This window comes from Oncorhynchus mykiss, chromosome 13 (genome assembly GCF_013265735.2).
Source record: "Oncorhynchus mykiss isolate Arlee chromosome 13, USDA_OmykA_1.1, whole genome shotgun sequence".
Lineage (NCBI taxonomy): Eukaryota > Metazoa > Chordata > Actinopteri > Salmoniformes > Salmonidae > Oncorhynchus > Oncorhynchus mykiss.
The window spans coordinates 42794469-42815028 of NC_048577.1; the positions used below are offsets into that span (position 1 = coordinate 42794469).

Genomic DNA, 20560 nt, shown 5'->3' on the forward strand with positions numbered 1-20560 from the left:
TCATGCTCAAAACTACATTATACGATCTAAAAATACATGTTTAGTTAGTATAATACATTTGGAAAAATAATATTTTTTTTATCTATATATATATTTTTTTTAATATCTCGTTCATGTGTTGAGTCGCTTTGCGGAACCATATATTATGGTGCAGTTGTTAGTCTATCAATCAAATCGACGCACCACGCAACCGGAAGTCGGTTAAACGGATTATATCTAGCTGTTAACAACAGCGTTTTGAAGTTCGCTATCTTTGTTTTTGAAAACACTCGTTTTTTACCAAACTAAAGTAAGGGAACATGTCCGACAACGAAGGAGAGTAAGTATATAGGATATTGTTACCTAAAAAAAAATGAAGTACAACAATGTGTGTCGCATGTCTTTTTAGACTCGAGGTGGGGACCTTCCATGTTCCCCCAGTGATTTTTAGCTCAACGTTGTGACCTTTCATGTTCTCACTGGGAGAAAATGAAATTCCTGTGTGAACATGAAATTACTGGGAGAACATGAAAGGTTCCCACGTTGAGAGACTATAAAGACATACGACACACAGATTGGTTAAGAACAACACTCCACTGTTCACCTTTTAGTGTATTATTCTTTACACTTTACTTCTCTTGTTACCTCTGCAGTTTTGATGATGGAGACTTTGATGACGCTGAAGAGGATGAGGGATTGGATGACCTGGAAAACGTTGAAGATGTGAGTTTTCCACCTATTTGTTCTTACTTGTTAGCAAGGTATTAACTCTTAATGTTATCTAAAGTAAGCCTCATTGTATCTGGACAGATTTATAGTGTTTTAGTAATCTCTTGTGATCTGTCATATTTGTCTGATGCATTTTATTTCACTACAATCAATCCATTACTGTCTATCACCTATTCAATGTTCAACGATTTCATCACCAATTCAAACTCAATTTATAGAAATTCTCCCACCTGCTTCCTCTTTGCTCTCTCTGTCTGTTTTTTGTTGTCCTGACCTGTTACTAGGAGGACCAAGAGAATGTGAAGATCCTGCCTGCAGGGGAGGGGTCACAGGCTAACCAGAAGAGGATCACAACCCAATACATGACCAAATATGAAAGGGCCAGGGTGCTGGGGACACGTGCCCTGCAGATAGCGTGAGTACACCTCAGCAGTGTTGCAATACGCTAGGGAAGTGATACTCCCGCATCTTTTCAGAAATGTCTTTCTGCCCTTGAGTCCCTGTGAATATGGTCTATTAAAAAGAGCCCATGTCAAGCCTCTTAGCTGAGAGCTAGTAACCATCTATGGGTTTCTCAAATGAGATTTTCGGAAGTGAATTATAATACGATACAGAGATGCGCTTTATCGCCTACATGGCTGTAATGCATATGTATGAGTCCACCCATGTCTTGCCTTTACTCAAGACAATAATTTGTCTAAAGGTGAATATCAACATAGAAAAAGAGAAACTAGGACTCAACTAGCTAAAAAGACAACCATAATACACATGACAACTGACTGCATTCTAAAAGATCAAATATGAAGATAAAGCTAGCTGTTTTGGTAAAGAATTACAACAAAACATTCCAAAGCCAACGTGAATCACATTACACCGTAATGTTTGAAGGAGCTCAGTGTCTACAGCATGTCTGACAAGATGTACAACAAAGGGAAGAAATGACAGCAGTGGAGACGGAACATACATTTCCTCCCAGGGGAATGCCGCGTTCCCAGCATATTACAACAGATGTTTATTTTTGCCACTAGTACAGGTACCACTCACCTTGTGCTCTTGCCATATTCTCTACCTCAGGTGTCAACTGTTGGTTTAGTTGGTGACAAGTAACCTGCTGAGTATGTGAAGGAATGTATAGTCTGATATCTCTGTCATGTTGTCTCTGTCACTATTCATAACTTTCTCTGTGATATAGCATGTGTGCCCCAGTCATGGTGGAGCTGGAGGGAGAGACAGACCCTCTGCAAATTGCCATGAAAGAGCTAAAGTAAGCTATGCTTAATCTCAGTTTTTTTCTAGTTTATGGTGGAAGTGTGATACTTGGAGAGTGCCTGTTACTCTTCAGTATATGATTGAGTGTGTGACCGTTACAGGTGCAGGAAGATCCCCATCATCATCCGGCGGTACCTTCCTGATGGCAGTTATGAAGATTGGGGCTGCGACGAGCTCATCATCACAGACTGAGCCAGACCAAACAGGACTGGCAGAGGCAGGGCCATACCACCTCGCAACCCACTAGGCTGGTGTGAGTGCAAGCTTTTGTTCCAGCAAAGCATTAACACACCTTATTCAACTAATCAGGGTCTATTTAAGACTATGAATAATTGATTAGTCAAATCTTGTGTGGTACTGCGTGGCTGGAACAAAAGCCTGCATACATACTGGTCCTTTGCTATAACATCACCTACCCCTGCACTGGGCCAACCAGCTCTACGAGCAACCTGCAGAGTGAAGTCCTAGACTGGGGTGTTAGACTTTTTACATTTTAGGCCTGTGACCTCTCCCACTGTATCGCCATGAAAGCATTGACGCATATACAATCTATGAAGTGAAAGTAGGGCTTCTAAAAGCTATGTACTTTTATTACAGCTGTCATTCACAAGGGAGAACTGTAACTCATGTCTACATTTACATTGTGTTAGGTAAAAATTTAATTGTGTTTATGAATAGTTTTATGACGGGGAAGAGCAGTTGCTGTGGAAGAGCTCTTTCTTTTATTGTTGTGATTAAATTCTTTTGTAAGAAAGTACTTTTGTATAATTTTTCTTACCAACACAATTGGCTTTTTGCATGCATGTGACTTTTTTATAAGATTTAGAGCCAAAAAATATTTGCTTTTTTTTTCCATGCAGAGTTAATTGCAAAACATCTGTAATTAAATATCTGTTACAAATGGTGCAACTCACAAATTGATTTGAGTGAATAACTTGCTGGAACAGTTTCACCTATGCTCTGAGCAAAACGTCTTTAAATAATCCTCCCAAGAACTAAGATTTCTAAGAGCTCTGTGTCATATTTCTTAGATTTCAACATTTGTTTTTCTTGGAGGCTGGCTGAAGTACTGAGTCACACTGACATGACCCAAGCATAATTATAGACTGAAGGAATGTGTGTTGCGCTGGATTTTACTGTATCAGTTGGGTGTCCTTTACCGTACAAAGCTCTTGCACCTAGTTCCTCTGAATTGTACAGATAAAACACCTATCCAACCCAACACCCCAAATCACATGGATATGTTTTCACAACAGAGTCCGTGTTTTGTTTTCTCCAGTTCGAGTTCCACAGTCAAACAGCTCTTTTTTTTAAAATATTATTGTGAAAGTTGTACCCATACCTCCCCATGATGGACAGATACTGACATAGCTCTCACCCTCTCACTTGTTCTATCTACATACACTCAAACAGACAAGCACAGTCAGTTCATTGTTTTAGTGGAAATGGGTTGTTACTGAGGCAACGAGCACTAACCAAGGTTGGGAGAGGGGGCTGAAGAGGGACCCTTGCCCAATTAGCAGATTTGGTGTAAAGGGCCATGACACCCCAGTCTAGTTTTACTCTAGTCCTTAGTGGGCTGACATTCTCCTACAGGCCAAAGGAGTAGAAAGAAAGAAAGCTGTTGGAAAGAGTGAGGGATATGCCCAGGTCAAGCAGGAAGAAAATAGATCTTCTCTGCCTTAGTCAACCATTGCCGTGCAGTTTCTGGCCTGTCACGCTTTTTATAGGAAACCATCCACATTTATTTCTTAGCTATATTTTGTGTGATTTAACAGGTCCACAATGGGGAATGGTATTCGCGGTAACTTTTTGCTTGTTTTTTTGGATCGCAACGAATTTGGAAGACTCCCTGCCTGAGGATGGCATGACATTCCTTTCATATGGGACCCAAGATCTTCACATGACCATTTCCTCAACCACAGAAAAGGGGGCATCGCTAGGGTAGATCCACTCTGATGATGGCGTACGTGCATAATGTCTGTCCTCTGCCCTGGGCCTACACTTACCTAACACCCTCCTTCTGTGTTCTCTTGTCCCCCCATTCACCTCTGCTTGGAAACTTCTGTCCATTTTTATGCCCATTCCATGAAATGACACCATTTGAATCTCCTGCAGCCTCCCTCTTTACCTCCATCATACAAGCATTTTGCCCACATCTCTATCTCTCTCCAGTTTTGGAATGTTTTAATCCCATTACAGTCCCAACCTGAGCAGGGAGGGGAGTTTGGGGATGGGTGGGGGTGCAGAGACTGTGCAGCCAGTATGAGAGTCCCTTTGTATCCCAGCGAAGCTACAGGCCAGGCAGTTATGGGTATGGCTCCCTCATTGCCCCGTTTCCCTCCACCCCCTGCTTCCTCTCTCAATGGCTCTCTTTGTCTTACCAAAGTATCACACAGCCGATTAAATAGAGGGAATTAGAGTCAGGCTTAACCCGCAACACACAATCACGGACATAGGCATATACATACATGATTTAAACTGCTGAGGTGCGTGTAGTGGGACCAGTCAGAGCAGTGGACCATAGTGGGGTTCAGTGTTGTCTGTATGGTGCTGTATAGCCTGTGCAAAGAACAGCAATATCCAGCAAAAGTGTTCTGTGCCTAGAGCTCATGGATGAGGGCTGCCATGGTTTTCAATATTCTGTAATCATACTCAGCCTAACTGAATTAGCCATGATCCATTCGCTGAAATTACTTTTGTTAAGTCTACAACACAATGAATGAGTCACTGCAAGCTGTGATTACTGCTGTTGTTGCATCGCCTAGCCCAAGCCCTAACCCTAGCCTAATTATGTAAGTGGAGACAGACTTTTACAAAAGCAGAAAGAATACAATTTTATTTAGTGTGAGAGAAATTCATTAGTCATCATGTCGCTAAGGTCTTGTTTCCGATAGTATTTACAGGTTGTTTTGTTCTGCTGGCAACACTTACTGAGAAAACACCAAAACAACAATAACAGATTTTTCAACACGGTGAAGAAAACCTGTTAACAGCTCATAAAAACACAATACCAGCAAATATAAATAATACTTGTAATATTCATAAGAACAAGCAATTCCTAAAGCAAGACGTAGGATCTAAAATGAAATGTCATGTGCTTCTTACACTCAAGACATAATGTACAAAAATGGCCCAAAAGTAGTTCTGGGCCAAAAGGAAGCACTACCATTATTTAAAATAATAATATTGAAATCACATATATTAGAATAAAGTAAACATACAAGGTATTATTTCACATTACAAGATGAAGGGGCATCCAACATTAACTACAGGTACTGTTATTTTGGAGTTGTCTCTCGTTACCTCTCTTTAGAAAATAACCCCTTGGATTGTTGCTATTCTGTTGCAAACAAGGGGTTGGTATTTCATGACATAAAGGCCAGTTTGCGATCTTACCCTCTGTAGACTCGAGAACTCATTCATGCATGCTGTTAATCACTCAATCTCAGGCAACTGTGTTTCTATGATGGCATTTCAGAAAAGCCATAAACAGGTAGCAAAAATGTTACAACAACTATCTACAAATCTAACATTTTACACTGAATACTGTACACTGAGTGTACAAAACAATAGGAACACCTTCCTAATATTAAGTTGCAGACCCTTTTTCTCTCAGAACAGCCTCAATTCTTCGGGGCATGGACTATAAGGTGTTGAAAAAGCGTTCCACAGGGATGCTGTCCAATGTTGACTCCAATGCTTCCCACAGTTGTGTCAAGTTGGCTGGATGTCCTTTGGGCGGTGGACCATTCTTGATACACACGGGAAACTGAAACTGTTGAGCATGAAAAACCCAGCAGCGTTGCAGTTCTTGACACATTCAAACCAGGGCGCCTGGCACCTACTACCATACCCCATTCAAAGGGACTTAAATATTTTGTCTTGCCCATTCACCCTCTCGGAATGGTACACATACACAATCCGTGTCTCAATTGTCTCAAGGCTTAAAAATCCTTCTTAAACCTGTCTCCTTACCTTCATCTACACTGATTGAAGTGGATTTAACAGGTGACATCAATAAGGGATCATAGCTTTCACCTGATCAGTCTATGTCATGGAAAGAGCAGGTGTTCCTAATGTTTTGTACACTCAGTGTATAGACACATTTTGAATGTCAAACCATGAATTAAAATGTGAGGGCAGTGGTGCAGACTTTCAGTGTAGTAATGGCAAAACATTGGCAATATAATGACATTAATAGTAAAGATTATAACAATGAAAATAATGTATTATGTCTACTGAAGATGCATACTTAATGACCTCAATTTTGGTTCATAAAAGATGATTATATAAAATCATTGTGTAGTATTGTCTTCTTATTCGCTATACCGTTTTGAAATGTTCTGTGTTAAAGAGACAATGCTGAATCAACATAATAGTCAGTGCCATGGAAAAAAAATATTGAGATTGATAAATCAATATAGTGTTGAGGGTATGTCACCAAAGAGCTGTAAATCAGGTCAGAAAAAAATGTGTTGTACTTAATTCAACATCAATGTAGTACTGTAATACAGTGTCATACAGAGAGAAACAACTTAAATAATATTTTTCTCTTTCTTTAAAGTTTTGGTTTCAAAACTTTGGTCATTTTAATTCATAAAACAGATTTTCTGGACTGTATGCCCTTTGTTATATAGTATACAGTATACAGTTATACAGTATATTCCAATTACAACATAGGCAACTTATGTTGCGCATTCTGTAAGTCATTTTAGCAGACAAATGTATCCAAAGTGACTTACTGTCATGTGAGCATACATTTTACGTATGCACGTGGAAACCGTAAGAAATATGCCTCTGGGCCAATCACAGAATATGTCATTGTATATGTGTATCATTATATATTGGATATTATGTTACATATTATGTTACATCATGTAATTAATCTGTTTTCAACATGCCTGAGATGTGGATGGATGGGCTAGCCAAACAGTTTGTCACTCTGTACTGTTGACATCTTTACATCATAAAACCATTTCAAAGATAAGCCTCTAGATTTAAATACGGATTTGATTTATTCTCTCTTTCTGACCCTAAAAACTAGGATCCAACCCTCTGAGTACTCAACAATGATGTTATACACCACAAGTTACCCCATAAAATCATCTGATCTCCATTCCTCCTTGGACCCTACAGGTCTTCCTGCATCTGGGCCAGACCAGGAGGGGATTCCATCTCCCCACTGCCTCCAACCCAGGTCTCCTCCGCTCTGTGGGTCTGCCGTTGGGGCCAAATCTGCACCAGAGCCCTCTGCTCCCGGTCTTTGTCAGGGCCGCGACAGGGTGGTGTAGACCGGCTGCTCCCAGTGCGTGGGGCTGTGTGACTGTGGCACGCTGGACGGGTCAGTGATGGCTGTGTACAGGGGCCTCTGCGAGGGCCCCATGTAGGAGAAGGCCGAGTACAGCCCTGAGGCCTGGCTGGAGTGGGCGTAGTAGGATCCCGAGGCCTGGTGGTCAGCATACTCTGCAAACTGGGCCCTGGAGGCCAGTGAGGGGAAAGCAGAGCTGTAGTGGGGCAGGCTGAGGGGAGTGTAGGTGACATGGGAACCCCCTGAGGATGCTTCGGCAAAGTGTCCCCCCGAGCCGGCCTCACTCTTAATCTGAGCCTTGGAGGGGTCGGAGCCCAGAGGTGAGGCATGATGCTGCTGGTGCTGCTTGGATAGCCACGCTGCAGAGTGTCCACTGGCCGCGGCCAGGGCAGAGGAGATACCGTAGGCATAGGGAGAGGCAGAGGACCCTGCTGCTGCCGCTGACCCAGCACTCTGTCCAATCCCTGGGTGACCATTGGGGGGCAGGTACTGGTCAAACTCGTTCACATCAAAGGGCTCCATGTTGGCCATCACCTCGTGGCTGATCTCACCGATGTCCACGTTGCCGAAATCAATGTGTGGTTTGCCTGACCCTGATCCAGAGCCACCCTCTGCTCCTACCCCCATTCCCCCACGGGAGCCCCCTGCTCCACCGCCCTCCCGCTTCCCATCACCCGACTTCCCAGACTGGAGCTCCGTCTTGGGGGTGGTGGGTGGTGTAGGAGGGCTGTGGCTCTGGCCTGTGGGGAGACACAAAGCAGAGATGTCAGAGTTATTGTCAGCCTGGCTTGTGGTATATTATTTAGAATGGGGATGTGTGACAAACTGCATCGATAGGGCTGGTCAGACCCTGTGGCATACCTGCAGTATGTGGGTGGTGTCCATCAGCCAGAGGAGACCCCGCCCCCCTGACGTGGGCCGCCACGTCCAGGTGGAGGCTCTTGTAGTGCGATTGGCTGTGGCTGACCTCACCCTCAGAGTGGCCGTCAGCTTCAGAGCCGGAGCCGGGTTTGCCATTCTTGCGGCGGCGTGGCTGGTACTTGTACTCCGGGTAGTCCTTCTTGTGCTGCTTCCTCAGCCTCTCCGCCTCCTCGATGAAAGGCTTCTTATCACTCTCATTCAAGAGCCTATGAGGGAGAAAATAGTTTTGAAATAACAATGATAGAACATTTTAAATTCAGCCAGGATGTACTTAAAGTAGAGATGTTGTCGTGATGCTGATTTGATGCATGTGTCAAACTCTAATGCAGTCAGCCATTAGTATTTTGATAACATGATGACCATAATATGTGTGTTAAGATAACAGCGACACAGTGCTGGTTCCTTTGACACCTCCACATCCCAGAGGTCAATAACCTTGTCCAACTCCAATAGAAGAATAATGACATTTTATTTACCAGGTGGTCTGTGTCAACTAGGACACATCACCTTTTATATTCAATCTACTAAGTATTCTAGTATTTTACTTTTTTTTTAACGTCTAACTGGTGTAATGGCAACACACTCATAGGAAATGCTGCTATTCCCCTTGTTGAGCATTAAAGCATTTTTAGAAACGAACAATTGACAATATTTCTACTGTGGAGATTATTTCTACCATCCGTTTTGCCTCTGAAACCTTCACTTGATTTTCATCTCGTTCTAAATCGGATCCACCATCTGCCCAGCTGCATCAGAAACCCTGCCCACACCAGGGGATTTTCGGCTGGACTGTAACGAAATTAAGACACAGGCTAAAGATGCATCCTGTCAGAGGGACTGGCATGAGAAAACACTGACCTTTGAGACTCCCAGTTCAGCATGTTTCTTGGCCAATTATACAATCAGGCTCAAGGTCAAGTCTTTATCTAATTAATGTTGCCTCCTTATAAGGTTAATGAATTAGCCTCTCTGGGCCTTCCAATCAGCACGTACTCGTCTGACCTAGCAACAGTCCTCCATATCTGTGTTTTAAAGGCTGACCGAACTAGCCATTCAACCCGTTGACCAGTAACATCTTGGATATCTTTTTACATAGTAGGTTCTTTAATATGGCACTCTCAATTACAAATGAGAGGGCTGTAAAAGTGTATATCTGCCATAATGGTCTGTGCTTTAAAACATATAGATGAGGGGATTACAAAAACCTTAGTGATTCCCACTGCAGCCATCTCCCTCCTAAACCACCATGAATTAAGTGGGTTATGAAATTGGGCATATCCAGTCACTATAATGTGATTACAAAAAAACGCATAACTATATGTTTTTGGTTTTCTGTAGGCTACATAATCAACATAATTATTATAATATTTTTTTTAGATTGTAGGACTTTAATCAACATTCCTTGGTAGGGCAACTCTCTAACAAGCTTTATTCTGGGCTGGTAGAATATTATTTCAACATACCTCAGCTAATTTGAGAAACTCATTGCTGTAAAGAAGGGAACCTGCCTTGAAAAATCTAAGATCTGTGACTTTTTAAGTTGTTTTGATGTTTTATGGGTCCATAATTCAAGGCTACTGTAGCATGAAGTGTGCTTTGAACTTTTGACCCAGAATGTTGTGACTAAGAACGCATTTGAACTTGTGTAACCCTGGATGTTTATTGTTGTTAATCAAAGCGGACCGACGCTGTAATAAACGCTTTCCCTTACCTCCATAGTTTCCCGAGGGTTTTGCTGAGCTCCGCGTTGTGGAGGTGGGGATACTGGTCTGCCAGTTTTCTCCGTGCTGCTTGTGCCCACACCATGAAGGCGTTCATAGGCCTTTTCACGTGCGGCTTGCTTTTGCTGCCGGAGTTTACGCGCACAGGCATAGGCACGAGTGTCCAGTCGTAGCCGTTCAGCACCTGGCTCACTGCCTCGCGGATACCAATGGGGAAGCGATCGTCGTCTTCATCGGACTTGATGGAAATCCCGCCAGCTACATCGGATAGGGCGTCGTCGCCGATCCCTGTTAGCTGGGGCTGCGGACCGGACAGGGGTGAGTCTCCTCCGCCTGCGGCACTGGATGAGTGACCCGGTGACAAGGAGTGACCGTCGTCTGAGACCCCCGGACTCATTTCTAACTCAGATAAACTCTGCTCCTCTCCCGACATCTTTCCCCTCTTCCAAGAAAGCTTCCTCCCTCAGGTGAGTAACAGAACGTGTACAGGGTATAGTTTCTTGGCCTATGGGTGTTCAACTACTAATCATAGGCCTATGTCTGAACTAATGAAGAAGTTCACCCTTTTTCAGGAATATAAACTATGCCTGTTTAAAACGAAAGGATTGCTTCTGTCACTCGAGGTCTCCTTTATATAAACTCCCAGTCAGTCTCAACTCTCAGTCTACGTTCTAAAATTCTGTTTGGATTCCTCATCAAAGTTCTTTCCATCCGTGTTGCTGGTATCTTACGCTGAGCGCGTATTGTGGATCCCAGTTTACCTGTTGATTCCCACCTCTTGCTCCAGTAGAACAGTGTCCTCTCCCTTGCAGTCTTTGAAATTGTAGTCCTTTAGTCCTTTAGCTAAATACTGCAAAGGACATAAAGTAGAGTATGTATTAGAAAACAATACCCTAGTGAGTGAAATATAGAACATATTATTAAACTGGGGGGTTCGAGCCCTGAATACTGATTGGCTGACAGCCTTGGTATATCAGACCATATACCACCACAGGTATGACAAAACATGTATTTGTACTGCTCTAATTACATTGGTAACCAGTTTATAATAGCAATAAGGCACCTCGGGGTTTGTGGTACATGGCCAATACACCACGTTAAGGGCTGTATCCAGGCACTCCTCGTTGCGTTATGCGCAAGAACAGCCCTTAGCTGTGGGATATTCACCATATACCACAGCCCCTCATAAGATATTGCTTAATTATAGCCTGTAGGCTGGGCTATGGACATGCAGGTAGCTAATAGGGCTAGGCTGCAGCTTGTTTGCTCGGAATACTTTCATTGAATTAGCATATAAATGATGTAATAGAAATGATTAGGAAAAGTGCAAAATTGCAATCATACAGAAGCGAATCCGAAGCCCATACAGTTAGTGCAGACGGTCTGTTATTCGAGCCCAGGCCTCGACTCCTGCTAACAAGCTACTGTTTAAGGTTTGGCACTTATTGCAAGCTCCCCAGAGAGAAAGTGTTGGAATAATACGAGCCCGCACCAGCACAGGGCTTCGATTTATACCTCGGAGCTCTTAGATAAACATGGGCTGGCGCTGGAAATATAAATCGCGTGGGTGCGTGTGTATGCGCGTGTGTGAATTGGACACTGTCTGTTTGAAAAAGTACAGGCTATGTGTCTGTATGCGACCTATTGGGGTCAAATGTGTAGTTTGTCGATAGAATCAACGCCTGCCTGTGTAGGCCAACACGGCCTTAACGTTTTGATTAAGCGAACTTGTGAACTGTAATAACAAACTATAGGCTGTTTGTTTTGGAATTGATTTACTCGTTGAATCAGTCATATTGTAGAAGTTAACTTCATAATGGTTGTCTCTCTACTTCCCAATTGATCCTTTGTAACATGTCATGCCGCTGACATGCACACTGCAATGGTGGTGAATTATCAGAGCATTGGCGGGACTGTGCCATCTCATCTGGTACCTCAACCACGTCCAGTTGTGCACCTGGTGGTCACCCCCCCCCCCCCAATCCTTTCTGTACGCCGATTTGTTATCCTGTCCACGCACATAGCTGTTGCCCCCATGATAGTGTTACATTGGTCAGTAGGGAGAAGAGCATGGGGTGGGGGTGATAATGCTTCCTTTGCCACGGCCCAACAGTGTTTCATTACAGCCGTATTAGGCCTAATGTATCGCATTGCAACGCCGTGATCTTGCAAAGAGATTTGACTGGTGCGTTTTAGTCAATAAGGTTTTGATTAATACCAAAATGCAGGTTAGACGTTGCCTTTCGTGGCTCTCATCCAGCAATAGAGCGCCTACTAGTATTTTCTCGAATAGCTGGACCATATGTCTGTTACGTTGAAGCTTATTAATACGTCTCTGGCACGTATGTTAATCTGAATAGGCCTATGTCCGTATGGGTAACTGCGCTCGCAACAAACGATCTCCAATTGCGCGTCCGCATATGAGGCTATGGGCCTACTTTTCTTATGACAGGAGGACACTCACACGGGCTACTTAGAATAAAATATTGAGGCTTTATACACTATATATACAAAAGTATGAGGACACCCCATCAATTTAGTGGATTCGCTATTTTAGCCACATCTGTTGCTGACAGGTGTATACAATCGAGCACACGGCCATGCCATCTCCATAGACAAACATTGGAAGTAGAATGGTCTTACTGAAGAGCTCAGTGACTTTCAAAGTGGCACTGTCGTCGGATGCCACCTTTCCAACAAGTCAGTTCCTCAAACGTCAGCTCTGCCAGCTCGATCAACTGTAAGTGCTGTTATTGTGAAATTGAAACATATAGGAGCAACAAGTCGTAGGCCACACAAGCTCACAGAACAGGACCACCGAAGTACTGAAGCACATAGCACGTAAAAATAGTTTGTCCTCAGTTGCAACACTCACTACGGAGTTCGAAACTGCCTCATGAAGCAATGTCAGCACAAGGACTGCTTATTGGGAGCTTCATGAAATGGGTTTCCATGTCCGAGCAGCCACACACAAGCCTAAGATCACCATGCACAATGCCAAGCATAGGCTTGAGTGGTGTAAAGATCTCCGCCATTGGACTCTGGAGCAGTGGAAACGTGTTCTCTGGAGTGATGAATCACGCTTGAACATCTGGCAGTTCGATGGACTGGGTTTGGAAGATGCCCGAATGCATAGTGACAACTGTAAAGTTTGGTGGAGGATAAATAATGGTCTGAGGCTGCTTTTCATAGTTTGGGCAAGGCCCCTTAATTGTAGTGAGGGAAATCTTAACGCTACAGAATATAATTACATTCTTCCAACTTTGTGGCAACAGTTTAAATGCCAATTTATGCTCGTCCACATTGAAAACTTTTATCTAATGTATTGTCAGTATAGGCTAACTGTATTGTGAGGCCAACGGTATATTGATTATTCTCTACATTCCTCTTAAATTGTGTTTATGATGTCTAACTTTCTATCAATTAGGCTTTTTCTTTAGCAACCGTCATTAATTTACATGAAAGAATTGGACTCCAAAGCCCTTCTTATCGCTTGACCTAACAATAAATTGCCCTTGATTTACGATATTTTCCCATGATTGATGCTGTAGTCTCTTTCCCTTAGTTAGTTGTAACTGTTCATTTATTATAATAAAATAAAAAACATTTAACATATCCAGAAATGTGGCATAGCCTATCTGAATCTGTTTTTATTATTCCAAAACAATTGTCTCTAAACAATTGAATAAAACGTAACAATTCTATGACCTATTTGTGAATTTGGCCTTTGAGTTTGTGTTCTGATGCAGGTCTAGAATATTGTATGCATTGAACAGGTTGTTGGCACTAACCACTGATCAGAGATGACGAGAACACGTCCAGCTTTTAACGCATTATGAAATGGATGATCTTGTTGACTAACTTTCTCTCAATGAATGAGTATATTAGTCAACCTGTAAATATTCAGGAATAAATAAGCCTAATACTGTCAAATGCCCGTTGAAAATAGTTCCATGCGTCATGAATGTTGGGATAGTCAATAGATGTAATTAAGGAGTCAAAGTTTGCTGTTAATGGGAAAAGTTTCGTTGAGTTCAACTTGAACTCGATCAATCGTTCAACCTTATAGCTAAAACTATATTTTTCACTGGTCTAAAAATAATTGTATAACTTCGAAAGGACCGTTAACGACAAGGCAAACCTAAACAAAATACATAACTTTGAAGCTGGTTCATAATTGAAATTGTACGTCAGTAGGCCTATTTGTATTAACCTGTATAGTCCGTAGCATACACTTGCAAAAAAAATTATCTAATCTTGCTGGGATGCGTATTAAACATGTATTTCTCCTGCCTGTCACGATAATCATCTCCTGCTATAACAGAACAGGCGATGCCCACTTTAGCAGGATTATCCGAAGAGACAGTTTAAATGTAACAATAGTAATATGATAATAGCCTAATAATAATAGTCTAATAATTTAAATAAAACAATAATTTAGAAAAGATGCAGGTGTAATACATCATTTCTAACTGCACAATTTAGATGAACTTTATGGCTTGATTATTTGACAAATGAAAGAAAGAGAGAGAGAACAGCAGAGACAGGAAAGTATTTCAAAAGCTAAGCGCCTTACTTCAGTAATGAAAAATGAGGTCGCCCGCTTAGCACGAGAGTCCGTGTGTTCCCGAGTTTCCAAAGTGACGCTCGCGCTCACTCCCTAGCCCCCTCGCTCGCGCTGCCTTTCTATGAATGCCTGCTCTGTGTCGCGCTGGTGCTTAAAGAGCTCCGTTGTGTGAGGAAAGAGAAAAAACGTGGAGAAAAAGTCTTAAAGGAGCAGCAAACTTTCACGCATGAAACACCGGCAATCAATGTGATTGGTCGATAATTTTTTTTCTCAGTTTCCTGCAGGGCAAGATCTCGCTGACAAAATTAGCATCAATATTATGCCAATATTTTGCCTACCTGAATAATGTGGAAACGCATAGATTGTTTTGGTTATGTAGGCTACTGATCTACTTCTAGGCTGCAGTGCCATCAGATTCTGTGGAATGAGATGCTGCATTTGGGTTTGGGTATTTCAGACTTCTCAAAAGCAATATCTAGCCTATGGAAAATCCCTTCTGTTGGGAAAATGTATGTGATATTGTCCATATTTGGGGTGCGCTACTTTTTGACCCTCTTGTAGTGATCAGAGTAGGGCAATTCCAATGTGGAACACAAAAATATCAGTTTTCTATAAACATTTATTAATTCAGTAAGAAATATAATTTTGTCAAAGTTGTGATTTTTCAGATCCATGTTATTCTCATACGTCATTATAGCCATTACAGATTGGGTAGCAGATTTTGATTTAATGATTTCATGTGCTTGATGTTTTATATTATTGATTTAGAATTAGGGATTCCATCTCTAAATGTAGGCATATACTAAATATAAGGCTCAAATCATAAAAGAGCAAGGTTGACTATGATATTTGTCATGTTAAATGTATTAGAGAGGGATATTAGCGGCATGCGCAATCCTTTACTGAGAGATTTTCATTTGCAAAAGCTTATAGGGCCACCCCAAAAAGAGACCGTAAAAACATAAGCCATCCCTCAATTTCAAATGAAAAAAAAATATTTATGTTTCTGAATAATTCATAAGGCCTGTATCATAAATAAGTCTACCGGCTAGCCTTATGTGCTTTTACGCATGAGGTAAACATTGGGTAATGTGAACGCAATCACAACATTGATATTTACCTATACTCCACAATATCCTTGAACGCGTTCCTCTGGAGAAATGTTTTCGTCTTATTGTTATTATTATTATAAGCCATATATTTTTCTAAAATTAAATAGAAGAAGCGTAGGCCTATTCTCTGATGTTATCAAATAGAATTTATTTGCCTGTTTCTGCATTTGTTTCCTGTTGGTGGTGTGAATTTGTATTTGCACCCTGTCACTCACATCACTGGGATAAACGCGTCAACAACTGACTTTGATGTGTCACTTTTTATCCTGTTTGAAGTGACTGGGGGGGGGGGGGGGGGGGGGGGGGGGCACTCCACATTCTTAAATATCCCCTATATTCTTGGGTATATTGCTGCACCTGCTATGAGCAACTACCAGACGTCGTTCTTGTCTATTTCAATACAGCCAAAATTTATTACATTTGTTCTATATATATATATATATATGAATCCCATTTTAGATAAAGATTTTACGCACGTTTTACACACACAAACTAGACTAAGTGAACAGTTGGCCTATAGGCATTAATCTCTCGATATTTTGTAGTAGATTCATTTAAATTATACTGACACTGGTGGGTTGGCTAGAGCATCAACGTTGGCCTACAGTAGACAGGCCACTGACTGTCGGAATTAAATATAATTCCAAGGCGAACACTGCGCTACTTCATCCTATGTGTGAGTTTTATAATTGCATCAGTACGCAGTCACTTAGATACACAGAGCACACATTTAAAACCAAACAGCATTTGGAGAAAATATAGAAAGTAGCGATGGGGGGAACATCATGGGTCGAACGCACACAAATACATGCGCTGTTCTTTTCAACAATGACCCCTTGTATTTCCTTCTCCCGACACTACCCCCTCATCCCAAAAAATCACTTATTTGTTCATTATCCATGAATGTTGACTGTGATAAGGGAATCCTAGCCATGAGTGAATCTCTCTGTCTGGTTCTCTCTCCCTCTCTCGCCCTTTCATTCCCTCTCTCCTCTTCTCTTTGCGCCCTTTGTTTTTATCTCAGGTGAATTGTAATCATGTGATCAAACGAACACCCCCTTCCATTATCCCCTTAAATGAAAAAATGAGGAACAAAAAACAGTTCCTTGTATATAAAAAAAGAAAAAGAGAAAAAGTCATGTCTCCGTTTAGTTCGTCTCTTTGTCTGGGTCTCAGCAAACGCTCACATATAGGGGAAAATGCTCCAAGACCTCTACTTTGCTTATGGATCTCTGTCGTACTGTCCGGCTCTTGAGAGGGGGAAACTTAAAATGCAACTCCGGTGGACTGGCTGGTCCTTCAGGATTTGTGGCCTGGCCGCAACATTGAAGTGAGTTTTTGTGAGTGTGCAGTAAAAAAGGTTGGGAGAACATCAAGAATTAATGGTGTTTGGGGGGGAAAGACATGCCTATTACTGCTCTTTTCATGTCAATATTTAGCCTACATTTTGTAAGGCGCGAATATTTGAGAAATAAGTATGATTCGTATAATTTCTGAGCCTCAGTGTTGTCTATTATGTATTATACGTTTTTTGTTATAAGCTAAGGATATTGTAATGAAAAAAGTTCAGAAAGATACACTTCATGTACGTGGTTAGTGTTTCTTTATCGAAATCAATATCCCGTAAGGACCCAGTATTTGTGTGTGATTGTGTTGTGATTTATTGAAGTGAATTAAGAGGCAGCGAAAAGCCAGATGAACATATCTGTGGTCGCATGTGTCGAATCGTTGTTGTTTAAATATTTATTTTTAACTGCACCGTCATGACATTACATTTTATGTTCTTCTCTAGGCAAATTATAATATTTTATCGAAAGGAAAAATTTATTCAATTAGGTATTTAATAAAGAATATGCTTCCATGCAATTTGGTTGATTAGCCTAATGTTAAAGTTTAATTTAGCTGGTTTCTCAATTGTGTAAACATTTAGTAGCCTAGGCGATTGGTGTAGTTCAGAATAACTCAACATTTATATCGTTATAATCGATTCGCTTATAACATCAGGTTAACTATTATCAATGCAATTTATTTTTTAGGTGGTTTGCTTTTAGGCCTAACAATAAGTAATTTCACCATTAGAGAAACTCTTATGAAAACTCCGCGTCTAATCCATCTACCAACCTGGCCCCATTCCATCATGGCCACCTAATCATCAACCTCCTAATTGGCATTTCATCACTCCTAACCTCTCCACCTGAACGCTGATGTGTGGTGAGCGTTTTGGAACAAAAATGGTCGCGGTGCATCACCCAGGTTGGTGCCGCACATTGGTGGTGGATGAGGTGAGTTTCCCCTTTACTACGTAAAGCACGTTGAGTACTTCAGTTGGTAGAAAAGCACTATATGAATCCAATCAATTATTATTACAAACATTGGAGTAAAACAAGCTTATATATTATAAGTTATATGCTTCAAGAATCAATGGGTATATATCATGCATTTACATCCACAAATGTATGTATCAACTAAGGATTCTAGCTTTAAATTTGTTCAGCGATATGGTATTTTATACTTTCTAATTGTAGCCTACAGTTAACGGCAGCAAACGTGACAGAATAAGACGAGAAATACATTTTCCTCAATTTTACATTAGGTCTAATTTATCAGAATATTAGAGGAAGCATTGATGTAACGAAAATATATATAAAGTCGTGCAAATTTGTCTTTTCAATTTTGGTTGCATACAACGACTAACATGTCATTTATGTCGAAAGCCCAAATTGGTATCAGATCATTATTAAACAAAATATTCTGGATATTGTTTTGTCAGAATAACAAAACTTAATGTCAGACACGTTTTTTAAATATATATTTTATAACAGAAGCCTAACTCCTTCCCCCTCTGACTTCGCTTGTTAATTAATAAATATATTCTATATGATAAAACAGCGTCCAACTTTGTGGTAAACCTTTTAAAAATGTAAAATGGTGAATATATTTGCTCTGTTTTGTTTTAGTGTCTTTAGAACCAATATTTGAATATTGTGCTAAACTGTATGTAAGGTCTTGATGTTTACAGATGTAGAGAAGTAAAAAAATAGGGTCAAATGATATAATTATCAATAGAACAAATCATTAACATGATGGTATTGATTGAAATAAATATTAAGAGACAAGGGAATAAGAACACTTGTCAGAATGAGACTTCTCTTACTTATTTAATATTCATTTATTATATGTTGATTCATAATGAGGATTTATTTGCTATTTGTTTAGCTTTGTTCATTTAGAATGGAATATGTCGCAGTATTGGGACATTTTCTACTCACAAACCTTCATCATATCATTTTAAATCACTATCTGAAAGTAGAAAAAAAATGGACACTACAAACATTGAATTTAGTGCTTTTTACTGTGACTTATGTTGCTAAATGTTTCCTTCAACGTAGAAATGTGGTTCATGTTGAAACTGTCTCCCATAAATCCTCTGTGGTGCCAGGGACCTGACATGTGACACTGATGATACCGTTTGTTGTGCAGCCGTAGACAGTTGTGACGGTAAACAGTTGGAACTCAGGTCTGTGACCAGGGGAGTAAGGGGGTCACCCTCAAAGCAGACTGCTAATGTGGGCCTCATGGTTCTATGACTGTGACACTACCTGAGGGTGGCTCTTCCATTAACCTGGTCACAACAGGGACAGATATCAACAACATCCTGTGGCACACTAGGCTGGATCACATTTATTTCAAGAACACTTAAAGGATAGAAGAAGAACAACAAGAAGAAGAGAGAAAGACCAGAACTTTCTAGAGCAAATGTATTTATAATTTTGTGTCTGTGATGGAAGGGTTGACCTTTTGTCTGTGTGCTGGCATAGAAAATTTCTGGGGGAATTCCTGCATTCTCACAAAAGGAGAGAATCTGATAGGGTGGAGAGAAAGCGCTGGAGAGGGAGAGAGAGGTCAGTGGTAAAAAACAAATGACTGGACTTAGTGTAATGATCTCATATTCTCTGGTGGGACGTGGAGAATTCTGCTGCCATCCATCACTTGAATTAGGTGCCAAGTAAACACCCAAACCCTTCCTCCTCATAATCCTAATTTTGGCACTGAGCAATGGCAGCTGAGATGGATTGCAGTGGACAAGATGGACTAGGCAAAACAACGCAGAGGTCCATTACAGGACATTAAGTAATTTACTTTAATTTAAATGTAGCTACGTTGTTTGGTGTCTGGCTTTGTTATGGATATTTTGGAATCCACTTGAAAAGTTACAGACTGCAAACTTTACCATACTCTTCTTGGGGTTTGCTTTTCATTTCTGATACAGCCCACAGACCAGACATTCAGATGACCTACTTTCAAATATGGGATCTGCTCTAAGCTGTTAGGCGGTAACAGATTTTGCACCTGTACAAAATCAAACAGGTGCACACATATTTCCCATTGCAGCAGGTCAATCAACCTGCTGCAATCATCCTGTGGGCTGTGATCATTTGAAGAGCTGGAGATGCTCCCCAAGTCCATTTTGATTACAAATGGAGCCGCCATTCTTGTATGTAGTCATTGACAGGTGAGCACAAGGATATCACACAGTCCCTCTTCCCTTCGAACGTAGACTCCCAGTGTATCTGTTGTCCACTACTTCACATTAACACTTAGAACCAAAGTTCACAGACACTCAGCACTCCTAGAGTTGAACTCTTTAAGATTCCTTACATTTACCCTATCACAATGACTGAATGGAATCCTTCACAGAAATGCCTCACTGATTGTGATAAATAATGATTAAAGCCCATTAAAATGTCAGGCAATCTTCAAAGGTTAATAAAAAATAATTCAGCATTCCATGAGACCTTCTGACCTTTCTTTTCAACCATCTTTTTAATAAATCGATGCAGCTGCGCAGCGCTTAAATAGGTCCCCCTCTTGAGTGTCTGTGGCTTGCCATGAATCCTGTCTTTGTGTTCCTACCACTGAATTTCCTATTCTTTTGTGTTCTTTTTTTCCG

The 20560-nt window shown here is 41.1% G+C and overlaps 2 protein-coding genes across 2 annotated transcripts; one reads left to right on the forward strand and one right to left on the reverse strand.

The window, feature by feature from the left end:
- The first annotated feature begins 139 nt into the window (after window positions 1-139).
- Window positions 140-2894, forward strand: LOC110486436 (DNA-directed RNA polymerases I, II, and III subunit RPABC2). The gene is made up of 5 exons (XM_021558039.2): window positions 140-319; window positions 633-702; window positions 993-1123; window positions 1901-1972; window positions 2079-2894. Exons 1-5 carry the CDS (start codon window positions 300-302, stop codon window positions 2167-2169), a joined length of 384 nt encoding a protein of 127 aa, XP_021413714.1. The 5' UTR covers window positions 140-299; the 3' UTR covers window positions 2170-2894.
- Window positions 2895-7101: 4207 nt separating this feature from the next.
- Window positions 7102-14652, reverse strand: LOC110486438 (transcription factor Sox-10). The gene is made up of 4 exons (XM_021558042.2): window positions 14507-14652; window positions 9921-10780; window positions 8150-8415; window positions 7102-8028 (listed from the first exon to the last, which is right to left on the reverse strand). Exons 2-4 carry the CDS (start codon window positions 10361-10363, stop codon window positions 7247-7249), a joined length of 1491 nt encoding a protein of 496 aa, XP_021413717.1. The 5' UTR covers window positions 10364-10780; window positions 14507-14652; the 3' UTR covers window positions 7102-7246.
- Between the last annotated feature and the right edge of the window lie 5908 nt (window positions 14653-20560).

Bases quoted from the DNA above. Each gene is read 5' to 3' on its own strand.
- LOC110486436 (XM_021558039.2), top strand. From the start codon at position 300: ATGTCCGACAACGAAGGAGA. The intron at 320-632 runs GTAAGTATATAG...TTACCTCTGCAG, and splicing joins ATGTCCGACAACGAAGGAGA to TTTTGATGATGGAGACTTTG. The intron at 703-992 runs GTGAGTTTTCCA...ACCTGTTACTAG, and splicing joins ACCTGGAAAACGTTGAAGAT to GAGGACCAAGAGAATGTGAA.
- LOC110486438 (XM_021558042.2), bottom strand. From the start codon at position 10,363: ATGTCGGGAGAGGAGCAGAGTTTATCTGAGTTAGAAATGAGTCCGGGG. The intron at 8,416-9,920 runs GTAAGGGAAAGC...TCTCCCTCATAG, and splicing joins ACCCTCGGGAAACTATGGAG to GCTCTTGAATGAGAGTGATA. The intron at 8,029-8,149 runs GTATGCCACAGG...GTCTCCCCACAG, and splicing joins ACACCACCCACATACTGCAG to GCCAGAGCCACAGCCCTCCT.